Genomic DNA, 24,618 nt, shown 5'->3' on the forward strand with positions numbered 1-24,618 from the left:
TTTTGTGTATGAAATATGAAGCTATAAAAGGTTGTACTCGTAACTAGGTAGTTACAACCTTTTAGCTTCATATTCATAAATAGCTAACTGAAAGAATTCACGCAAACGCTTAAAATCAACTCAAAATTTCAAGTTTGCTTTTATTTCACAGTTCGTTATTCATTGTTTGTCTCTCCGGCATATAAATACAGACTTATCTAGTTCCTCAGTGCAATAGATGCACGGTAAGCGAACATTCAGACGACTATGTACCAAATATTTTGTATACACGATTAACGGTGTTATAGAAAGGAATTCAAAGTTTAAAGTAGCGTAATCATTGTATAAGAGCAAGGGTAGTTTAGAAACGCGGAAGGGTGTACATTTCGCATCGAAGCGATTCGCAATTCGGTTTGCTCCCGTTGTACGACTACCATATTGTGTCAGTATTTTTAGGATTGGTCCTAAAGTTACTTTAAGTTGGTTTATCAAAGAAAATACTTTGGATGCGAAAATGTATTCAAAATATTGTATTCTACACGGAAAGAAGTTAATATAATAAAACTCTTTGATTTTCCGGGATAAAAAGTAGCCTATGTCATACTCTAGGTTTTTAACCGTATCTATGCAAAAGATCCATTACACCGTTGCGGCGTTGCGGCGTGGTTGAAGGATAAACCAACAAACTAATAAACCAACAAACCAATAAACAAACACATTTTCGCATTTATAATATGGGTAGAAAAAAAGATTACGTAACAAAGAGATCGCCATGCTAACTTCTTTCTGTGGATACAGTATAAATGCGGAAAAGAAACCCAGGAAAAGCGAAGAAGTAGAAGAGAACTAGTGTCCCGACACCCGCGTCAGGGATGGTCTCCGTAGTGGATTGTGGCGTGCGGCGAAGGAGGTCAGTGTGCGCGGGAAGTGGGTCAGGGCGGATGCACCGGCGCGCGCTCGGGGCGGCTCGGGCGCGCTCGGGGTGGCTCGGCGGCGCAGGCGCGCGGCGCGCATCGATCCTCGCCCACGCGGCGCACCGCCGAGAGCTCCGCGAGTCGCGACGCGAATCCCGGGCTGTGCCCCTCGACGATGGCGGCGTGAGCGCGCGCCCGCGGCCTCCGGCGGTCATGCCGCGATGGCCAGAGAGGTAACCGCGCGCCAGCGGCGCCGCGCCGAGCTCTTGCGTAACGGCGGCCCCCGACACGCCCGGAGACATGGTTACTATCCGCAGCACGCCGCGTCACCACGCTCCTCGCCCGCGCCCGAGTCCCACCACCCGCGTCCCGTCCCCAGTGTCAGTGAAGGTGACATGGTGCAGAAGGCGGGCTGCCGCAGCCGCGCGCCGTCCCGCTCGCGCGCGCCGCTCGCCCGTGCACGCGTCCCTCTCGCTCTGCCGTAGACCGTTGCACATGCAACCATCATTATTCAAAATCTGTGCCAGATTACATACTATCCTTATGTGAATCGAGCCTTTTCATGTTAAGAACTATTGATTAGTTTCTGCTTCATCTCTTCAGAACTTTATGTACGATAGTAAACATGTGATATTTTAAAATGATATCAATTTTATCATCAGATTATTCAGTGATTAAAGTTAAGATGCAGCATTATTTAAAAAATAAAACAAAAATTGAATATTCAAAATTCCTTAATCCACTCATAAGACTCATAACATCATAACAATTAGCAATATTCATGTAAATAAAGATCAGTGTTTGAAAAAGAGTAGAATGAAGAAAGTAGTTTGGCACATGCGTGAGACGAGGCTCGTATCACCGTAGCAGTGACTGCTCGTAGCCACCTCGTAGCGCTTCGCGTAGCTCCTTCGTTGTCGGTTTTCGCCTAACAGCTCGATATCATAATTATTTTTCTATATTCTGTCACCCTTGCAAGTTGCATGATGGAAGTGAGAAGTTGTTGTTTTGACATGAACTCAAGATCGTGTGGTAGTTCATTGTAGTCATAAACTGTAGGTGCAATGGGCAAGTAGGTATAGGCTTCTTCTAGACATAATTTACAGCTACATAAGAAGGGAATGTTGCAACTTGTAATACTGGTTTTTTTCAAATTCAAACTCAAAGCATTTATTCAAAGCAGGTAAGTAGAGTACCATTGTACACTTTTTGATTGTCAATATTTGATTTCGTAAGATAACGATGGAATGATGATGAATTAATTACGTAAATAAAAATTAAAGCAACGAGGGTTCCAAACGCGCCCAGGTCTAAGAAGAGCCCACAACAAACTCAGCCGGGTTCGGTTTCATGAATAATTGAATCTTTACGTTTATGTATCTAATTTGTCGGAACTTCTTTCAACTAAAAATATTTTGATATACCTAGTTCTGTCTCAAGCAACATCCAAGGGTGTAACTGCCAGGTTTACTCATAATATACAATTAGAGGTGCATGGCCGGGATCAAACTCGGACCCCCTCATTAGGAAGCCGACCTCTTAACAACTAGGTTATCTATAGGTACTTACATATAATATCAATAATAGCCTCTTCCCGACTCCAAGTACGCTTACGGGGAGAACGCACTCATGTGATTTCTAATACTATTCCGAAGAAAATATAAAAAAAAAATGACTTTATACTTGCCGTAAGATTTTTTACACCTTTATTACCTGTCATCTCCCAAAGCCACCATGATCCAAATAAACATGCAAACAAACGTTCCTCCCAGTGTTGGGGGCAATACGCAGAGAATCTTTCAGCTTTTATAAAATAACGAAGGTCTGGTACGCGCTGTCTCTCTCTCTATTAGTTACCCAGTAAGTAATAGTTACCAAGTAAGTTAGAGAGTCCAAAATCAAAGCAAGTGATATTTTCATTGCTTACAAGATAAAACATACAGCTCCGAAAGTTAGGGGGGCGTGCACGGGATCGAACCTCGAGTCCCCCACTAGAAGGCCATTAGTAGGCTATCACCTATCATGTGACTTCGTCCACGTGGACTACATTTTCAAAACCCCTATTTTACTCCCTTAGGGGTTGAATTTACAAAAATCCTTTCTCAGCGGATGTCTACGTCACATATTAGCTATCTGCATACCCAATTTCAGCCTGATCCATCCAGTAGTTTAAATTTGAGTAGTTGATAGATCAGTCAGTCACTCTTCCTTTCATTATGAAGATAGAATCCATACTAATATTATAAAGGCGAAAGTGTGTCTGTCCGTCTGTCTGCTAGCCTTTCACGGCCCATTCGTCCAACCGATTTTGATGAAATTTGGAACAGCGATAGCTTGCATCCCGGAGAAGGACATAGACTACTTTTTATCCTGGATAATAAAAGAGTTCCCACGAGATCTTTAAAACCTAAATCCACGCGGATGAAGTCGCGAGCATCAGCTATAAATGAATCATGTTTAATGAAATCTGCTAATCAGCGCTTCCCCGAACAGCGATATTGGCGGCGTTTATGGAAACTTCATGAGAAGATTAGCGCTAAGCCAAGGAATTAACATGATCCCCTACTTCGGTAGTGTATCACGATCAGGCGACGAGGTTTTGCAACGCTTACGTCCTTACGTGATGTTTTGTAACGAACTACTTATAATAGACCGTAGTTACCCTGTACATTCGCAGTCACAACCCTTTTTCATATAAAACACATTCTAGGAAAAAAAGAGAAAAAAAAGTATAAAGGGAACTATGAATGTGTTTTTAAAGATCTAAAAATATTGCCTGTACATAGTAAAGTAGATTACCTAATAGCTAGAGAACATTATTTTTCAAAAAAATTTAAAAACCCCACGAAGCTTAGGGATAACGCTAGAAGTAATAGGAAGACAAGATTCATGTTACCCAAAGTCTGTAACTACTACGGTGAAAGGTTAAGTGAATATTTGGTACCTAAAATTTACAACGGCATAGAGTGGTTAAGGGAAGAGAATAAGGTCAGTGAGGGGGTGCTTAAGAAAAAGTTAAAGGAACACTTCCTTAGGGACCCCCTTACTGTTTAATTTATTATCAATTTATTATCATTATTTGTTTTTTATTTTAGTTTATTTTGTTTGTTACCTCAGATTGAGGATTGATCTCTAAAGCGTTCATTTCGCTGCAGCGATCAATCCTTAATCTGAGTATAAGTTTATAAGTTAGAATATAAGTTTACATATATAAGTACAATTTAATACGTAGATTATAGTTATTTTTAAGGAGCGCCAGCTCGCCAACAAACTGGCTCACCAGTTTGGCGAGAAAATAATAATGTAAATATTTGGTGTACCTACGCTTGTTATAAATAAAAAAAAAAAAAAAAAAAAAAATAATAAGTATGAGGTATTTATTACGAAATTACAGACAGACACTTCAATTTTATTTATTACTAGCTTATGCTCGCGACTTCGTCCGCTTGAACTATACAAATTTCAAACCCTTATTTCACTCCCTTAGGGGTTGTATTTTCAAAAATCCTTTCTTAGCGGATGCTTACATCATAATAGCTATCTGCATGCCAATTTTCAGCCTGATCCGTCCAGTAGTTTGAGCTGTGCGTTGATAGATCAGTCAGTCAGTCAGTCACCTTTTCCTTTTATATATTTAGACTAAGACTATAGATATAGACTAGCTGATGCCCGCGACTTCGTCCGTGTAGGTTTAGGTTGTTTATAATCCCGTGGGCGCTCTTTGATTTTCCGGAATAAAAGTAGCTTTTCTCACTCTCCAGGTCTTTAACTATATCAATGCAAAAATCACGTCGATCTATTGCACCCCTCGCGCCTCTCTACCCGCCGTATCCACTCCTGAGTACTCCTGTCCCGCTGGCAAGTTAGGTACATACCGATCTCAAATCCCAATGCAAATAGGAATGTTAGCAGGATTTGGAAGCAAGCAGCATCACGTCAGTTTAGTCGTTCATTTTTTTACCGACTTAGTAGGCCAGTTTCTAAATCACCACGATTTAGGAACGCAATTCCTTACAGCATCAGGGTTGAGGAGTTCGGTCCTCGAGTTTAACGATAAAGTCTTTACTTGGTAGGTGCCTCCAATATTAATTTATAATCGACAGTTTCTAAATCCCATCAGTTATGGTGGTCAAGTTCCCTGCAGCATCAGGATTGAGGAGTTGAAATCCAATTTTTTTTGGGACAGTATCGCAAAGTTTCTCTATCGATTAAAATAAAATTACGACATGACAATGACGTTTGATCGTGTAGGCTGTACAACATACAAAAGTAAAACCCCTCGAGTCATTGCATGGTAACACACACGGAAACCCGTCCGGCCTACGTCTTATTCTTAAAATAGGAAAACAAAAGGTAGCCACTTAGCTGTTTTTATTATTTTAGAGTTACAAACATTGCTCCTCATAACAGGTGTCCTGCAAGAAACAGTTTTAGCTTTTTCTTTGTTTATATTTTTACCTTTTTCTTTATCTATATTTATTTTTACTTAATTTTATAGCATAGGCAATTTAGCTCTAAAAATAGCGGAAAGGTTACATTAATTCACATAGAGCTGAAAACTTGTACGAAATACGAATGTTCGAAACACGAGGCTTGGGGTAAAGACTTGGTGATTTGTCGTGAATTTAGGCCTTCGAAAAAGAGCAGATGTAATGTGGGCGTGTTTGGTTTATAAAATAACTAGCTGATGCCTCAGACATTGCTCGCATGGTTTTTTGAAATCCCGTGAGAATTATTAGATTTTCCGGGATAAAAAGTATTATATGTATTAATTCAGGGTATAATCTATCTTCATTCTAAATTTTAGCCAAATCCGTCCAGTAGTTTTTGCTTGAAAGACTAACAAACAAAAAACACATATACACACAAACTTTCGCCTCTACGTAATAATATTACTTAGTGTGATTATTTATATTCTCATAAATTATTGTTGAGTTACAAACTCAACTAAGTTGAGTTACAAACTAAATTGAACTAAGTACATTAACAGACCAATATGACAATTCTCTTTTATTATAGCTCGAGTGATGTTTAAACGCGGGGTAAGTAACTACTTTTACAAATTATGAAGAAAACGGCTTTTTCAACTGTAGGTATTTGAATCGTAATATCTCAGAAAAGGTTAATCTTAGGAGAAAAGTGTAAAGACAATTTTTATAGAAAATTTTGCATGATCTACAATTCCGCCTACCTATTTTTATGATAAAACTTATCGTTTGGCTGGAAAACTCAAAAAAACCCATATTTGCGAATTTTAAACTTGTTTTTTTGCAAATGTCGGATCGATGGGGACTTTTCATATTTTATTTAAATAATGGTGCTCCAGTACAAATTTTCAGCTCTATGCGAATTATTGTAACCTTGAATGTTTAATTTGACTGGGCTATTATATTAATGAACTAGCTTATTCCCGCGACTTCGTCCGCGAGGACTGCACAAATTTCAAACCCCTTTTTCATCCCCTAAGGGATTGAATTTTCAAAAATATTTTCTTAGCCTACGTCATTATATCTCATATCTCATATCATTATATCTGCATGCCAAATTTCAGCCCGATCCGTCCAGTAGTTTGAGCTGTGCATTGATAAATCAGTCAGTCAGTCAACTTTTCCTTTTATATATTTAGATGATCTGCTCCTACAAACGTAGGAGCAGATCATCACGTACATCAGTAAACGTACTAGTGACCTGATTGATGTTCGCAGATCATAATTTTTTTCAGTTGCCAGATCTAAAGAAATTTCCTCCGATGTAAAATGTAAATAATTTCCTGGTAATTTTTAAAAGTGAACCTGAATATTTCGCTCAATTGTTCGTAGACCCACGCATTCATACTTCTTTCTTCTTATCTTTCTGAAAAAAGATAATTTGCCTTTCGTTTGGTAAATTATAACAACATCTTGACATTATAATTCAGCAACACCTACGTAAATCTATACATAAAAAGTATATATATAAATTTATATTAAAAAAAATTTAAAGTCCTGACTGACTGACTGACATAATAATATACTTATATCAACGCACAGCCTAAACCGCTGGTCCTAAAGTGCTATTAGGAGGGTTTATTCTTTGTAAAGAGTAGGTATCCACTAAGAAAGGATTTTTCGAAATTTCACCCCTAAGTCGGTAAAATGGGGGATGGAAGTTTGTATGAAAGTCCGTCATTTTTGAAGATATTTGCATGAAAATTGGTATTTGGGTTTTCGGTCACAAATTTTACTTCAATTTTAACGAATTAACTAAAATGTAAATTAATTAAATAAGATTAAAAAAGAGATCTAAAACAACATAATTTTATTGAAAAATAATATACCTACATGAGACTACCCTGCCAAAAATCGAACTATAAAAAGTAAAATTTTTCACTGTGTCAACTGTTATGTTAAAAAGAGGGGGATTCCAACATCAATGGTTAAAAGCATGGGTTAAAAGTACGGTTCATCTCTAAAATCCTACTTTTGACATGACAGTTGAAAGTTAAAATAGCGCGTGAGAACTCATACTGTACGTATGTATAACATTATAACATAAGTAGTATTTATTAAGTAACTTAATAGGTATATCTATGTAAGTTCTATCTAGGTCCATTTAATGAAAACATACAAGTTCACACCACAAGGGTTTCCTTATCAGATCTGTCAAAACAAGTGCAAAGTTACTATTATGGTAATTAAATTATGACGTAAAACCTAGCCGATGTATCTTACTAGAAAAAAACCAATCAAGTGCCAGTCAAACTCACACTCGAAAGGTTCCGTACCATCGTACAAGATATAAAACTTACGTTATTTTTTTTAATGATATTCTTAACGAAATAAATTCAGATTTTTCCTTTACTTGTGCTATAATGACATGACTACCTGCCATTTTCCATAATTATATCTCATGAATCTAGGTCAACGGCACTCAACACATCCCATAGATTTTGATTCCCTTGGCGGGTCTTGACGGACACGACAGACAGACTGATATATAAGTAGACAGACAACAAAGTGTCATTAAGTATTTAAAGGGTCATTTTTTCCTTTTGACGTTCGGAACCCTAAATAAAACTAACGCAGTTTTTAACCGAAGCCAAGCCTGCGGTTAGGAGAGCCTCTCAAGCTGTCAAGCGTCAAGACGTGCTCGAGGAATTCCCGCGCGCAGGACAAGGCCTCTCCAGACATGCATAACATATCCCGCAATTACACGTGCTTGCTCCAATTATCCCGCCTGTGGCGTAAACTGTTACGTTTTATATTTTTAGGGTTCCGTACCCAAACTTGTGGACACCCAAAATTTGGTAGCCAGTAGGGTGTCAAGTGAGGATGAGTGGCACAGATACGGTTAGATGCTGAGGACCATAATGATGAGAAACAGTGGCGTGCACAGGATTTGAAGCCAGGGTAGGCATTAGTTAGCTAGGAACCTGTTTACTGGCAGGTCATAATGAAAAATATACAACTGGGGTAAGCAGTGCATTTATGCCTCTATGACCTGCACGCCACTGATGAGAAAGAAGAACTGAGAAAAGCAAGAAAAAAATGAGAGAGAGCAACCAGAGAGTCAGCACGAAGTAATGTAATGTGGTCCCGTGCTGATCTCGCAGAGGGGGAGGTTCTTTTAGTCTTCTTCTTCTCTTCTAGACAGAAGAAGAAGACTGAGTTCACAAGTCGAGTGTTTCAAGCTGTCAAGCGTCAAGACATCCTTGAGGCGTTTCCAAGTCCACGACGAACGCTCTCCAGTCACGTATATAAGTAATATGCACGCTGTATACATGTGTTTTCTTCAATTAAAGCGAAAAAAATAAGCTGTAACATTTCATAGCTGTTTTTAATAAAAAAATTCAATGCGATTTTCGTTATTGCTATAAGTAAATAGTTTTTCAACCTTTTTATGGTTGAGACTTAACTATTGGAGATAATTATAAAAACAGTTTCGTTACATTGTTTTGGTTGTGTAATTGTGTCAGAAACAGGAAATAATCCTCATTGTTCCGCAAATCTATCTAAATCATCTTATTATCATGAATTGTTTTCTAAAGACTGTGGCTAAACATAAAATAGCTTATTTTCTAATCCCCAGACCATTTAAACGTGACACAGTTTAGGCTGAAACCAAGGCTGAGTTCACAAGAGTGCTGCAAGCTGTCAAGCGTCAAGACGCCCTTGAGGCGTTTCCGAGTCCACGACGACCGCTCTCAAGCCGCTTACATAATAATATACACCCTGTATACATGTGTTTGCTCCAATTAATGCGAGTATCTTAAGCTGTAACGTTTCATATTTACAGCTCTACTTATTTAAAAATGCAATCACAAGGTACCTATTCGAATATCTCGTGGGAACTCTTTGATTTTCCGGGGTGAAAAGTAGCCTATGTCACTCTGCAGTTATTCAACTTATATCCATAAAAAAACAGGTTAATCTGTTGCAGCGTGTTTTATGTTGTTTGTTTGTTTGTCCTTCGACAAACCAACAAACAAACTCACTTTCGCATATTTTATTATATGGGTAGTGATAAATTAAGTATTTTAACCATATTATGGAAATATCCCGCGACATTTTCGCCTAATCTCACCAAATCCTAGTCTCGGTCCTTAGTTATCTCCAAATCCGAGCCGGATATCCCGGTAAATATCCACAAGATTACTATTTGTAGATGGTATCCTTAATACCACTATAATAATAATCCATGTTTTTTTTTTTTCTCTTTATTTTGACCAAAATAATATATGTACATTTATCCGCTTTACATCCAAAAACTCTCTAGAGTTTGTGTGAATGTTGCACATTCCTCTTATGATCTAAACTAAGCTAGAAATCGATGCAATCAAGGTGTGAAATAAAAAGTTGATCGAGCGGTAGGTAATGAACGAAGTGTTATCCGCAATTTACAATATATATATTGGTTATAGCCGCCGAATCCAACTCGACTGGGCAGTAGTGTTCAGTGGGATGATTCGCTACTTACTCAGTGTCTAACACTGAATGATACCCACCGAGCTCATTTGACATTGGTTGGTGCATAATTTTTTGTAAAAAATCTTCAATGGATCAAAAATATATGTCAAATGAGCTCCGGTAACTATTATTTAGTGTTAGTCACTGAGTTAGCGAATCAGTCTGCGGGAAGCTTCGACATGTCTTCTCGTCCAAAATTTCTCTGTGCTTGAAGACCGAACTCTTTGAACAGCGCGTGTTGCCAGTGATGATATATGGATCCGAGACATGGTCGCTAACTATGGGCCCCAAAAGTCTTAAGAAAGCTCAGAGTCACTCAGTGGGTGATAGAGAAGAGCTATGCTTGGAGTTTCGCTACGTGATCATATTAGAAATGAGGAGATCTATAGGAGAACTAGAGTTTGTTGTTGGATCTTCTCAGAACTGGGCGCGTTTGGAACCCTCGTAGCTTTAGTTTTAAGTTCGCGTAAAAATTATCACCACTATACCTATCATCTTACAAATGCAACAACTGACCATCAAAAAGCGTAATTTATTACCTATTTTGAATAAAAAATTTGATTTGATTTGATTTGAGTAACCAACATAGCTTAACGGGTTGCGAAGCCGAAGTGGCATTGAGCAGGGCACATATTTGAAAAACCGACAGACATTAGGTGTCAGAATGGCGATCTCGCACCGAAAATACAGCGTGGGTTGGACAGACGACATCAAACGAGTCGCAAGGAGCCGCTTGATTCGAGCGGCGCAAGACTGTGGCGTGTGGAAGTCCCTACAAGAGACCTATATCCAGCTGGGGCTATCGGTTGGTAATGATGATGATGATGATAATCAATATCTAGTCGTTAAATTAATGCATCCTAAAGTGTTATGATAGTTTTAATGAAATCTGACTGAAATAGATCCACCTACACTAGCTTGGTTATTTAACTAAGGTTTAGAATTATTTATAAGTAGTTAGGTACACATGGTGATTGTGATAACATTTACTGAGTAGGAAGGCGGTGATGTATGAGTATAACCCACGTTTTAAAGTTTATTCATAGCCGCTACGAGTAGAAGTCGCTATATCTCTGCTACAAGGAGGAATTCACGACTAAAAGTTCCATAGGTTAATTTTAATTCATCAAAAGTCAAAAGTCAAAAAAGTTTATTCAAAATAGGTAATAAAATACACTTTTTGATATTCGGTTGTTGCATTTGGAATATGATGATATAGTGGTGATAATTTTTACGCGAACTTAAAACTAAAAGCTACGAGGGTTCCAAATGCGTCCAGGTCTGAGAAGAGCCCACAACAAACTCAGCCGGGTATTCTTCAAAGTTATTAAGCAACTCATTCCCGAGCTTTCTTATCACTTAAATAATCCTTTACATTGTAATAGGATTTTCAAAAAGGTTATGTTTTGAGAAAACTTTGAATTTGTTGATAGACATCTCCCATATGTCCTGGAAACGTATTATAAAAACATAGAATTACCAACAAAGGAATTGCTAACTTTACTTAGCCTGGAGGTGGGCATTATAAGTTTATTTTTATTTCTAGGATTTATTATTATGACAGTCAGTTTTTTTAATTCTAATCGTCTTCTTCTATGTGCAATGTATCAATCTACACATTAGCTACCATGCCGTATCCTCTATCCCAATTAAATGAGGGTAGATATTTCTAATCCGAAAACTCTGTCTTTCCCCTAACTGTACTTTACCTATTCGAATACCGAATCTGCTACCAGTAGGAAAGATCATCATTTTTCAAGTTAGTCAAAAAAGATTAAAAATGAAAAAATACTTATGTCAAAATATTTAGAAATAAGGAACGAAATTTGATAATTTAAGGTGACGCAGGACGCAAGACCGAAATTGCCAGCGCACGTGGGTAACATGTTTGCTTTTCACTTGACATTGTATGAGAAAGTTGAGAGGCACGATGATTTTCACCGAAATCAAGTGCGCGAAAAGGGTTTAGGAAAAGTATTTTTGAGAAAAAACTGCTGAATTTATGTTTGCAAAGTAAAGTTATTTCAACTAATGAATAAATAAACTACGTCTAATGATAAATTGTTTTAGAATTTTCATATCCCTAATCTTATTTATTTACGCCCAAAGTTGTCATTAATTTAGTGTTAAAATAGGAATCTTTTGAGCCTCGTAACTTTTAAATCAATATTTTTTTCAATGTTTTATGTATCAATAAACCTAGATAATGACGAGATAAATCGATATAATTCTTAGTTTTGTTCGTACAATATCGAATATTGTTGTAATTTCCCTCCTACGTTTGTATGAAGAAAGCACTGAACTGAGTCCCCTTAAGGAACGAAACATAATATCGTAGACCACATGAATGTCGTAGATCGTCTACGAGATACAGCATAGAGCGTTTTTTCGATAGCCGCATAATATCGTAGACCAAATGAATGCCGTAGACCGTCTACGAGATACGGCGTAGAATGATGCTAATATTATCGCAGACCACGTCGATTTTGTAGACCATCTAGGAGCTACGGCGTAGAGTGTTATTAAATAAAGCGTGGCTCACTTTTTGAACAAACTATAAAACGAAGTTTATAAAATACCTGATGGTTTATAATAACAGGAATAATAATAACTTATTGACGTGGTTTATTCGTTAAATTAAAAAATATATGTATTGTCCTCTATTTTGAATTCAAAGTCAATAATTATATAATAATTTATTCAAAATAGGTAATAAATTACACTTTTTGATGATCGGTTGTTGGATTTGTCAGATAATATAGTGGTGATAATTATTACGCGAACTTAAAACTAAAGCTACGAGGGTTCCAAACGCGCCCAGGTCTGAGAAGAGCCTACAACAACTCAACTTTAGCTAAATTAGTTTTGGCTTAGGTTGGGTTGTGAGCAGAATTATTTTTGCTAGTGAGTTCAAGTCATAGGTAAGTTTATAAAGAACGACATGAAATTGGAATCAAACTCACAAATCAGCGCACGTTATCGTAAAACATGGTTGGCCACGGTTATAGTGAGGCCGAAAAGTGCATTATCGAGGTTGCTAATTCCGAAGATGTTTCGGTTACGGCATCGGGTAGGGCGCTGCAGTGCGGGCCGAGGCCTCGGCGGGCGGGCGGGAGCGCGGGGCGGGCGGCGGGTGGGGGAGGGGCAGGGTGCGGGGGGAGGGGCCAGGCCGCGACCCGGTCACGAGTCACGAGTCGCGAGTCGACAGTGCGGTCGCGGCGCTCGCCGGCGCACCGCGCCGCCTGTTCCCCGATAATATAACCTAGAATGTGATTCGACGAGACAGTTTTACCTATATTTACGATTACGACTATTACATGAATTTAACAATGATAACAGAGAGTGATTTTAGCGATTTCTATTTTAAAACTAGATAGATATGTTCCCAATTATACAGTTTAGGGTATACATGTTATGAGGATTTTTTACAAGTTATTCAGCGGGTTTTATTGATGGAGGCTCTGTGGCTATCGCTTCATTTCAGGTTGTACTCTGAGTTTTCCAAACTTTATACACAAACGTGTATAGTTTTCTACTAGAGGGATATTTCTTATATCCGCAATGTTGATTCACTTTCTTCACTTTTTGGTTACATACTTCATCCCTTCATTCTACACCGAACATTATAAAGTTGATATTTTCTTGGACATTTAAAAAAAGTACTTAAACATGAGAGAGACTTTAACTAATTGTAAAAATTGTTGTAAACGAGAAGTGACTTTAAAGTGAAATAAAGTGTGAGTGAGTGCACCGTGAAAATGATAGTCGAAATACAAGAGGTAACGTTTGGCAGCGTAGCCGACACACGCTCAAACACTGCATCATTCCATGGCGAACCGTTGTAAATAGACCCTTACCCTTTGTTGGTTTTATTTGCGGCATATTCATTTATTTTGGAAGTGACTTAGTGAAATGTTAAGAGAGTCACTTTTCTATTGATCCTTTTCGATCATTGTACATCGATCATTGGATTCCTTAGGTGTATCATACGGAGCATACTAATAATCTATTATTTGCAGTTAAACCCCGCTTCATAGAAATAACTTTACCAATTTTGTTTTGATTTTCTTCACCCCGCTCAGGAAATCAGCTGATCACTTTGACGACGTCCCATTTTTTGAAAAAAAAAAATCTTTCTGCTGTCGACGCCTGTTGATTGTCGGTCTACGTGTCCACCATTGGGCAATGGGAAGTGGACAGTGGTCTAGTCCAGTCTCGATTAAAGATCGTTCGGGCGATGTCAGTAGGTCAACGCACAGTGCGTGCGGTGAGGGGCGTGTCGGTGAGAAGGCGCGCGGGGTGCGGGCGGGTTGTGGGGGACGCGGGAGGGGGGCGCAGGTCGCTCGGGCGTTGCACCGCTGCATCCAGTGCAGGCTCTACGGACGCCGGCTACGACGTAGCCGCTACGCCGTAGCATCTACACTATGCATGATTTTATAATATGCTTTGTAAATTGTAGTATGACTTTGATGATTGTGCTGTGTCATATCGGACAAAATAAGCTTGTATCATAACAATGTCGAATATCCATTATAATATTTGGTTTGAAAATTGAGTGAATGTTAAATTATCATAGATCAGTTTTTATTTATTTTATATTCCATTAAAAATATTTATTTGCAATCAATTTTCTACAATAAATGAAGTAAAAAATGAGAAAACTAATACCAATTTGACTGGAAAGTTATGAATTAAGAGATAAGGGTGCTCTGATGAGGAAGTAAGGGTCTTTCAATATTTTTTTGCAATATTCAATATTCTGTTTTATTTGCCATATTACATAAAACATTATCGCCCTTGCATCTAGATTAAGCCCTGCTTTTAGAGATTTATACATAAATAATCACTTCATTGTTTAATTTTAATTATTAGGTAATTTATTCGTGATAAACGTATAATATTATAGTTCAAACTTGTTCTATATGAGAGGTGAATGTGGGCAAGTGTGTGTGTGTGTTGTGTGAACGTGTATGTGTGTGTGCGAGCGCGTATGTGCGTATGCATGTGGGTAAAATTATTCGTAATATAAAACGCGTAAATTAACATACTTATGATACTTTCAATTATTATTAAAAGTATATAAATGTCAGAGTAATTTTTAAAGAGCAAATATTATGTATTTACTTATTTAGGTACCTACTATGTTTTTAAAGTTAACGTTGAAAAATTGATATGTTGTTTATGCTATCTATACACATACAAAAAATCACGGCAATCTACTGGACAATTTTATGTAATAACATCTCGTTGTAAAATGTTTCCGCAAATAAAGAATCTTTGAATCTTTGAATCTTTGAGTCAATCCGTTGCACCATTGCGACGTGATTGAAGGATAAACCAGTAAGCCAACAAACAAACAAACTTACGCATTTATAATAAGGGTAGGTACCTTCTGATTAACGTGTCGTTAAAATCTGTATAATAAAATATGTAGGTACGTGTTTGTGTATATGTGAGTCTGGTTAGTGGACGGTTGATTGATATGTGTGCTATAGATAATGAGATGTTGTATCTAAGGCTGTGTGAGTGTGTATTCGTACGTGTTGTGTATTTTATCTGAGCACTTTTGAGCACAAAGTTAAAGTGATCTCTATAGATACATCTCAACCTGAGTATAAAATAAATATACACAGACATACGTACGTACAACCGCATAGCGTAATATACATAAGATGCGATTTTCGTAAATATTTGTGACGTATAGTAAGATGGCCTAACCCGGTGCGGGATAGCGTGGGTGACGTGTCATACCCCGATTGTGCACCTTGACCTGTCGCATACTATAGTTACAGCGAAGAATAAAGTGATGTGTTTGTTAACAGGAGGTTAGAGGGAAGAGGCCTTTTAAGATATGGGACAGTTCTCGAAACGTGAGGAAGGGGCTGGTGGTGACTAGCTTCGAGGAACTAATACATAGAGGTTGGTCTTTCTTCTTTATCAGTACCCTTATTATAAACTAGCTGATGCTCGCGACTTCATTCGCGTAGAATAAGGTTTTTTAAAAATCTCGTGGAAACTCTGACTTTCCGGGATAAAAAGTAGCCTATGTCACTCAACATGAAAAATATCATGTAACTACATAAAGCAGTTTAAATTTTGAAAAGCTTAGTGATAATTAATAAGAAATTCCACCGAAATGAAAGAAAAAAACGTCTTTGTTAGGGATGACCGTAAATCGGCCTTAAGTTGGCTGACATGAAACAAATATATTTCATTTTCATGTTCAATTGGTATTTTGCAGGGAAGGAGAAGTTGTCAGTAGCGGCGAGCGAGCCGGTGCGGCTGGTGCTGGAGAGCGACGGCACGCAGGTGGAGGACGGCGACTACTGGCGCACGCTGCCACCCAACACCGTGCTGCTGCTGCTGCGACAGGGCGAGCGATGGTACCCCACCGGCGTCGACGTCATCAAGGCTGGTGAGTCGTGCCAGCCAATAGCGAACAAAGTTAATCTCTTCAGAAGGCGTCTCGAATTCGCATTTTGTTAGGTGTCGTAATGTCGCACAGCACTCGAGTGATGCAGCGATTCCTGTTCCGTTTCAGCTATATCGGCGATACCGAAAATCGTATGCGAGACGATACACGCACTCGAGTTACACGATGAAACGCCTTCATGGAAAATCATGGACAACAAGGGGCGAGTCACAGTGGTGCTGCACTGGGACCAGCGCCCGCAGGCGTCGCCGGCCGCGCGCTCGCCGTCGCGCCAGGCCAAGCCCGACCGCCGGCCCTCGCTCGTCATCCAGACGTCGCTGGAGCGGCCGCAGCCGCCGCCGCCGCACATCACCGTCGTGAACCACGACGAGCCGGGCCCGGCGCGCACGCGCCGCGCCTCCTCGCTGGAGCAGCACGTGCACACGGCCGAGTGCCGCGCCGCGCCGCCGCCGCACGCGCCGCGCGCCGCAGCCGACGAGTGCGACTTCCACTGCTGCGCGCTGCACGAGGAGGGCCGCCGTATCGCCGTGCACAAGAGCGTGGCCACGTCGCCCATCCAGGACGCGCAGCCGCGCGCCTCGCCGCAGGGCCGGCCCAAGGGCCACGTGCGCTTCCTCGACGCCGAGTCGGCGCGGCGCGGCGAGCGCGACTCGTCCGAGAGCGAGACCGAGAACACGCTCGTGGAGGACGAGGCCGTCACGTCCGAGAAGTTCCTGCTGCTCATCGACCAGCTCAGCGTCGACCAGAAGCGGCACCTCACCATCAAGGACATCGGCATCATCCTCGAGCGCCTCAGCTCCAAGATCCTGGACGTGGAGCGGCTGGACCGCGAGTCGGAGTCGGACGACTGCTACAACTGGACCATCAAGGCCACGATCCGCGGCGACGCGCTGCGCGAGCTGGGCGTCATCTACAACGGCAACTACTACGCCATCAGCGAGCACCCCGGCTACCGGGAGGAGAACGAGGAGGCGGGAGACGAGGGCGAGGAGGAGGAGGAGGAGGACCGGCTCTGATCGGGCCTGTGCGGCGCCGCCGTGCCCGCCGCCGCCGCGCTGCGCCTCGCGCTGTGCCGCGTCGCCGCGCGCTGACGCACGCGCGCCGCACGCCACAAAGACTTTACGAGCCCTAGTTAATATAATTAGCGAAATAAAATAATTAAAACTGACTTCCTATCGATTCCTAAGACGATAACTCCCCGCGAGTTTTGAATCGATATTGTACACATTTGCGCAAGCGAACAATGGGATATTTACTGTAGCGTAATGTGTATTGATTTATGCGACTTCGTCGAACAGCAGCACAAATATTTATCATCGACGTTATTGTCTTTATTAATAGGTAATAATAAATTATAGACGAGTTAGAGTGACGAATGCGAAGTACGTTCATCTATCAGCCGTTTGATCAATGTTCAGTAAGAGCTAATGACATTCCTGATTTGTATTGTTGTGTATGAGTTAATATTATATCTCACCATCACATCCCGTAGACACGTGGTAGGCCTAAATGTTTCGACCGTTATCGATTTCTGTTAGAACATGTTATTATAGTCTTTTCCATTGTCTAAAACTGAGTAACACCATTACCTTCTAAAATTATTATGGTTAAGACTTTAAAACACAATAAATACCTATAACGAAATTGTCTTGCAAGTATAAAGTATAAACAAGGTCAGTATTAAATAGGCGTCAGCACCAATGGTCGCTGCTGCAATATGCTCAAAGTACGCCGTACTTGTATGTATATGGGAGTCGTACGATGAATATTTAGCTGTCGTGGTAGATAAAAAGAATATAAGTATTGTATGAGATGATTCTAGCTGTGCGGAGTTGGACTGAGGGGCGATTGCTCTTGGTGCATTATTTTTACCTAACCAGCAAGCCTATTGCGTATCTCATTGGCCATGAAGTTGTATCGTAAGTGTTCAAGAAATAATAGTGATCAAGTGCTCTCGCTCGCACTTACCTAAGACCTGTAAGGGATTAGAAACTGAGGTACCACCCTAATATCAAAAGTGAAGATTTCGGAGTTGAGACAGTTTTAATCTAGGGGTGCGATGTACACTAAGATACAAAATAGGACTCTTTATATACTGCATCCAATCCAAATACAAGAATTCTCGATCCCAAGTAGTCGACTACTATTTGTATGAGTGGCTGCGTTCTAGATCTGTATTTGGCTTTCCGAAGCTGTAAAATGAAATTCGGATCTAGTGCGCAATCCCTCATACAAATAAGTAAGTAAGCACTACGATTAAGTAGTTTGGATTGAGAATTCTCTGATTCAGATCAGATGCAGTGCGTAAAGAGCCTAAGCCTGCAAATATCTGCCGAGCGTAGGGTTGTGCTCGTAAGCTCGGCAACCGCGCATCTTGCGAGTGAGTGGTCACTCGAGCATACTTGAGGCGTTTCCGAGAGAACGCATGAAATATTGTTTCATAGATATTATTAATGAAAGCGTCTAACTAGCTAATAAACTGAATATTATTAAAAAGGTTGTAACTAAAAATACGATATACCGTCACCGCAATGATTCATCATGCCAAATTGGTATTTGGTAGTCGTAAGTCGATTCTTGTATTTATAAGCTCTATGATATATCGGTAGTTATTATTGTATAATGTTTTTAATTTTTGTATAGTACCGATAACGTAATACGAATGTATAATATATTGAGGTTTAATAAGTTTTACAGCCCCACTGGGTCATGGGTGTCATGAGAATGTATAGTTATCTAAGGTGTAATATTAATTAATACGATAATTAAATTATTATCGAATAGGGCGTCTCACATAATGGGTATGTTTTGATTCGAACGTGTGTATACATTTTGGTGTACGAAAACCTTTGAAAAAGTTACATTTGTGTGCTGTCTGTTTTTTTCTGTGACATGCATATTTGAACGGTTCATGAAATCTTTAATATTTTATTTCACAATTATTGTGCTATGAATTCGCTACGTCTATCTATTTGATACTTAACAATGATTGTTGTTGTGTTTTGTTTTAAATGTACTTAGTTAAATAGTTTAAATTACCTTAGTTAAAATTTTAAGCAAGCGCGCGTTTGAATTGTTTGTTAATTAGTATATAAAAATGAATAAATTCTGAATAATTTTTTGTTTTAACATATATTATGTTAGGATGCATTGTGGCATAATAGTTATTTATGCAACTGTTTTAATACCTAATTATCAACAGTTGCATACAAGACTTTATCTACACCCATAATATGAATCCTCTATAAAAGATTCTGAAACAGTTTGTTCACTACTAACCTAACATCATCCATTACTGTTTTTTCATAGTGCTTTCTTGATTTTTCCGGTAGATTAATAGAGAGGTAATTTGTTAGAAATATCCTTTGCAGCGTTTAAAATATCTGGCGGTGCTGTCGAAGCTTGAATCGCTCATTTTATTGTAAACAAAACAATAAAAATCACGTAAAAATATTGAAGAAAAATGGCGGGGATTCGAATATTTTACCTATTTTTTACAGTGCACGGCGCGGCGTTCTGGTAGCGAAAGACGCGGTCAATGACGAATGACGATGTTCTTTTTTTGACATTCATACAAATAGACCACGCATCAAGCAGTAAGAATCTGGCTGTCTCATCTAAGGGCTGTCTGTTGTCTGTGGCCCTTTGCGCAGAGATCGAAAAAAAAAACAAAGGAGTGTTATCATAGAGTAAAGTAATATAGACGTGTTATTATGAAATTCAGTACCTACAACATAATAACACCCGTCTGGATGATCTTATGGTTATTACGTCATTGGGTGTTTTAATGCTGGCAATAAGCTAACTGTTTCAGAATATTTTATAGAGAATTTAAAGCATGGGTGTGGTGTGGATAAAACAAATAATGTACCTATTTAACAAATATATTATAAACAGTTTTTTTTCATTTGAAGAAAATAATCATGAACCGGTTATCAATATTTATATTACTGTGCTTAATATCAATTTTGATGTTTTGGTACGTGTAAATTATTAATATGATTTTATTTTAAGGTTTGATATTGTGACTTGTCTTTATTAATTCTAATTACTTAAATAATTTCTAAAATACTATATTGCTATAAAAAATTAGGTGAAGCTATTTCGACAAAGTGGCTAAGTTTCATGAAGGACTAACGGGACTTTGCGAGAATATAAAAAATGACTCTATTATTATTAGAAATTAAAAAATAACATAAAATAATCACATGTTGGTCGTAGAAACGAAATGTTACGAATAAAGAACAGTTTGCAATATATTCTTCTTTGAAATACCAGTGACTTCAAATGTATAGGTAATACCTATTGTTTTTTTGTGAAAGAGATATATTAATAGAATATACATAACTGAGCGTATTATATTATTACATAGTATAATATACATACAAGTAGGTATATTATTATTGTCAATTTATTAAAAACAGCCGTTTTTATTGCTATTTATACCTAAAGGCTAATAAGCTCACTTTGATTTATAAAGCATTTACATTCCGATATTCTGAATTTAAAACCAAATATTATTAGGTAATTATTATTAATGTTCTTCATTGTTTTTCTATTTTAAGATTTGTTTGTACAGCTTGTAAGTCTATGGTGTTACGAAGTTTATTGTTATTTGTGTTTTAATATTTTATGTATGATGCTGTTAATTCTTCATGATATATTTTTCTCATAATTATAATATGTAGGTATGCTTCGATGTTTTAATATGTATTCATAATATAAAATAAGTATGATAATATGTATAACTATACAAAGGCGAGTTCTAGTTCACTCATCTGAACTATTTGTAAACCTGAAATAGTTCAGTTTTATTTTAGACATCACTAAAATTTATGTTTTTGAAGTTCAACCCTTGAAACGCAAGAAAAGTTTGTTTAGACTTTTTATCGTGTAGGTACATAAATTATTGATTTTCGGTCACGATATTTATGAAACTTATTTGGTGTTAACAATAAATACCTAACTATAGTAATTGTTTATCCAGAATATAAATAGAATAACAAAAAAGTAAGTAGCTATTTCATGGCTGTGAAACGAATTTTCTAAAAGCATTTGACCGTTTTCACGCCTTAACTATAAATGGCCATTTTCGACGCCCTAAGTATTTGTTAGTTGCTCAATAGGTATTCCCGATGAGAGTTTATTAGATTCGTAAAATAGAACCTAGTTAAGAGACCTACACTATTACAGATAATTCCTAAGTAACTTTATTAATGTAATGAAGATCATAGACGAAATAAAACATATTCAGTAGGTACCTAGGAAACCAATCACCATTAAAATATTACCTAGAAAACCAACCGCCATAAAAGATTACCTAGGAAACCAACCGCCATACAAAGATTACCTAGGAAACCCAACTACCATAAAAAGATTACCTAGGAAACCAAACGCCATAAAAAGAAAAGCACTTCAGGTACATGTACCTACGTCAAGATAACTTAAATTCCAGATAGGCGAAGCTCATACAATGGTATTTTAAAAAGTGAAGACAAACTCGTATGCTTATGAGCGTGATATTATAATATAGGCGTATAGTGGCATAGGCTACATAGATATTAGCGCGGGGTTTATGCACCTTTTGACACCTACTGGTCTAAGATCCCGCATTAGAAATATCTACCCACATCACATTTTTTTTTTGATTTAGCTAGGCAACCTATATGTGCGATGTATCAATCTACACATTATCTACCACATATATTCTCCATCACAATTAAATAACAGATGAGGGTAGATATTCCTAATACCAGATCTCTATTCTACGAGCGTGCTTCAAAAATGGAGCTTATGCTTCAACTATGAAACTATATGTACAATACGCACGTACATAAGTTTTATGAGTATATTTTTCCTTTTGTTTGTTTAAAAGCTACAACATAATTTCTCCAACTGAAGTAAAAAATCAGTCAACGAAAAAAACTTTTTAAGTTTTCTGCTCTACCTGCATCTTAAGGCATACCTAATTATTATGTAAATATTAACAAAGAGTGCCAATTTGTACAGTGGCATAGCAAATATATTTTAATGTAATTAGAGAATTTAATGCGCCACAACTAATGGTAGGTACCTACAGATTAATTTCTAATGCCATTAAGTGTCAAGATGGATGGCCCGTATAATCCGTAAAAAATGACTCCTCACGCGCCATTTTTAATAATAATAATAAATTAATAAATAATAAATAAATTCTTTATTTCAAACTGTCATGTCAAAAGTACGGTTCACCTTTAAAATAAGGATTGAAATCGTACTTTTGACACGAAATTTGACACAAAATGTTAAAATGGCGCGTGAGGAGTTAAATTTTACGCGTTATATATTATTCGATGCACAACGCAAAAAAAACGTAAAACGCTACTCATATTGCTAAAGTAATGCTATAAATGCGAAATGCCAAATCCCAAAAAGGCCAAACGCCAAACCCATTACGAAATGCCAAATGTCGCTATGATATAAAAAAATAAGGAACAAAAACTGAACTAAGTATACCTACCTACCTACACTAAATTAAACTATGTATAAAGTATTCATTAAGGGTTTCTTATAGAAGAAATCTTTAAAGTTAAGAACACTATAAAATTCAAAAATATTATTAGATAGACCTACTTATTTTGATTTTGGCATTTTGCGTTTTTGGCGTTATTTATAGTACGATTTATAGTCCTTATTTTAAAAGTGAACCGTAGTTTTGACATGACAGTTGACCCTTAAGAGTCAAAATGGCACGTGAGAAGTCATTTTGTACGGACTATAGTTTCTTGTATACTTAAAAGCATAAAAGCCAGTCATAACATTTGTAAATCAATCTTGAAATAGTGATGTTACAATAAAATTTCACAATTTCTAACTTAACTGTAAAATTACCAGTTTTTTTCTTTTAAAATTAGATATTAAGAAATGAAGTCACTGATGTTATTTCCAAAGTGCAAAAAGAATACGTAAGGCTAACGATACTTAACACATAAAGCTAATAAATAATAATAATAATTAATGTAATCCACAAAGAATGAATAGCACATCTAGAAGATAATTTTAATGTGCCAATGGTTTTTTATGGAGTTGTCATTTTGAAAAGCAATTGCTAATAAATTTTTTGTAACAAACTTCAATGGTTTATTTAATTAAATTGTAGGTAACATTTTGTGCGAATAGATTCAACAAGAAAGAATGTTGTTTGTCATCGTTTTTATTGATAAAATAAACAAAGACCTTATAAACGGTATCCAGTCGAGAAAAGTAACTAAGTCGGTATAATAATTTTATTGTATTCTCTAAAGTCAGACTTACCTCTTCTTTGATTGTTTTTCTATTCTTTAAAATGTAAGATTGTGTGCTCAAGTGCCAAAATGTGTATTTTTTTGATAAATATCCAAGTCTTTACATTGTATTTAAGCGCGTGGGCACTGGGCACTTAGCAACAAAAAAAAACATTTAGTAGGGACCTATATATTCCTACAATATATTTATTTATATATTTTTTTTTTCGAAAATAATTTAGGTTACTACTTGGGTAGGCCCAGTATTTTTATTTAAGGTACTTATATAATTAAAAGCGTCAGGGAAGAACAAGGCAGTTTATATTATACCTTAGGTAGGTATTATATAAACTTATACCTATGTAATAATTATAAATAGTTCTTATTAACTTACCTACTTCGGTAATTAGATCATTCATAATTGCACACTAGTTGTGTGAAAATGCTGTAATGACTTGGGTATTTATCGAATGGACAATGTTTTAGCATGTTTTAGATAAATTATTGTGTATGTAATTAATTAATTATTCGTAACGACGACTGTGAGGACCGGATTCTGTTAGTAACATTAAGCAACATCTCGTAAAAACTTCACTGCCACTAATTTAAAAATAAAAATATTGGAAACGAATGTACTGGCGTTTTATTATATAATCAAGATTTACTTTTAGCGGGAGTTTTAAATTAACCGCGTATTTTATACACAAACTTCTCAGCTCTGGGTTCTAGGTTTTTGGGGCCAACCATTTTCAAATGTTTACTGTCAAGCCATTTTTCAAATCAGCATTAATGTAAATCATGAATAGTTAGAACATAGTACCTAGCCGTTTTCTAAAAGTTAATTTTAAAAAACTGCTATCTTACTGGGTGGGTATCTTTGTGGTTGTTTCCGTATCGAGATCTTTTTCGGAATCACAGTTTTTTAAAATAATAAATCACAGAAATCAAACGTTTGCGTCCAGACATCCCGAGAAAAACTTGAGAAAATATGGCGGCTTCTGGATTCTTGAATGAAAAAAAACTTATTGAAAACAAAGAGTATATAATCTACGTTTTACTTGAAAAGAGACATTCATCCAAGTCCA

General features: G+C 37.6%; 1 protein-coding gene across 4 annotated transcripts; it reads left to right on the plus strand.

Annotated features, from left to right (window-relative positions):
• Window positions 1-903: 903 nt before the first annotated feature.
• On the plus strand, window positions 904-24,164 carry Drep2 (DNA fragmentation factor-related protein 2). Of its 4 annotated transcripts, XM_069509500.1 has the most exons (5): window positions 904-1,126; window positions 13,499-13,617; window positions 15,661-15,757; window positions 16,080-16,253; window positions 16,380-24,164. In XM_069509500.1, the coding sequence occupies exons 2-5, from the start codon at window positions 13,597-13,599 to the stop codon at window positions 17,285-17,287; spliced, it is 1,200 nt and encodes a 399-aa protein (XP_069365601.1). In that variant the 5' UTR covers window positions 904-1,126; window positions 13,499-13,596; the 3' UTR covers window positions 17,288-24,164. The 4 variants fall into 4 exon arrangements, with proteins under 4 accessions (XP_069365601.1, XP_069365603.1, XP_069365602.1 ...); XM_069509502.1 differs by lacking the exon at window positions 13,499-13,617 and having other exon boundaries at window positions 904-1,196; XM_069509501.1 differs by lacking the exon at window positions 13,499-13,617.
• The last annotated feature ends 454 nt before the right edge of the window (window positions 24,165-24,618 follow it).

This window comes from Maniola hyperantus, chromosome 3 (assembly GCF_902806685.2).
Source record: "Maniola hyperantus chromosome 3, iAphHyp1.2, whole genome shotgun sequence".
NCBI lineage: Eukaryota > Metazoa > Arthropoda > Insecta > Lepidoptera > Nymphalidae > Maniola > Maniola hyperantus.

What these genes read in the sequence shown, in the direction of transcription:
- Drep2 (XM_069509500.1), top strand. Translation starts at nt 13,597, where the DNA reads ATGATAGTCGAAATACAAGAG. An exon ending in CGAGGAACTAATACATAGAG is followed by an intron (nt 15,758 to 16,079) that starts GTTGGTCTTTCT and finishes GGTATTTTGCAG; the next exon opens with GGAAGGAGAAGTTGTCAGTA. An exon ending in CGTCGACGTCATCAAGGCTG is followed by an intron (nt 16,254 to 16,379) that starts GTGAGTCGTGCC and finishes GTTCCGTTTCAG; the next exon opens with CTATATCGGCGATACCGAAA.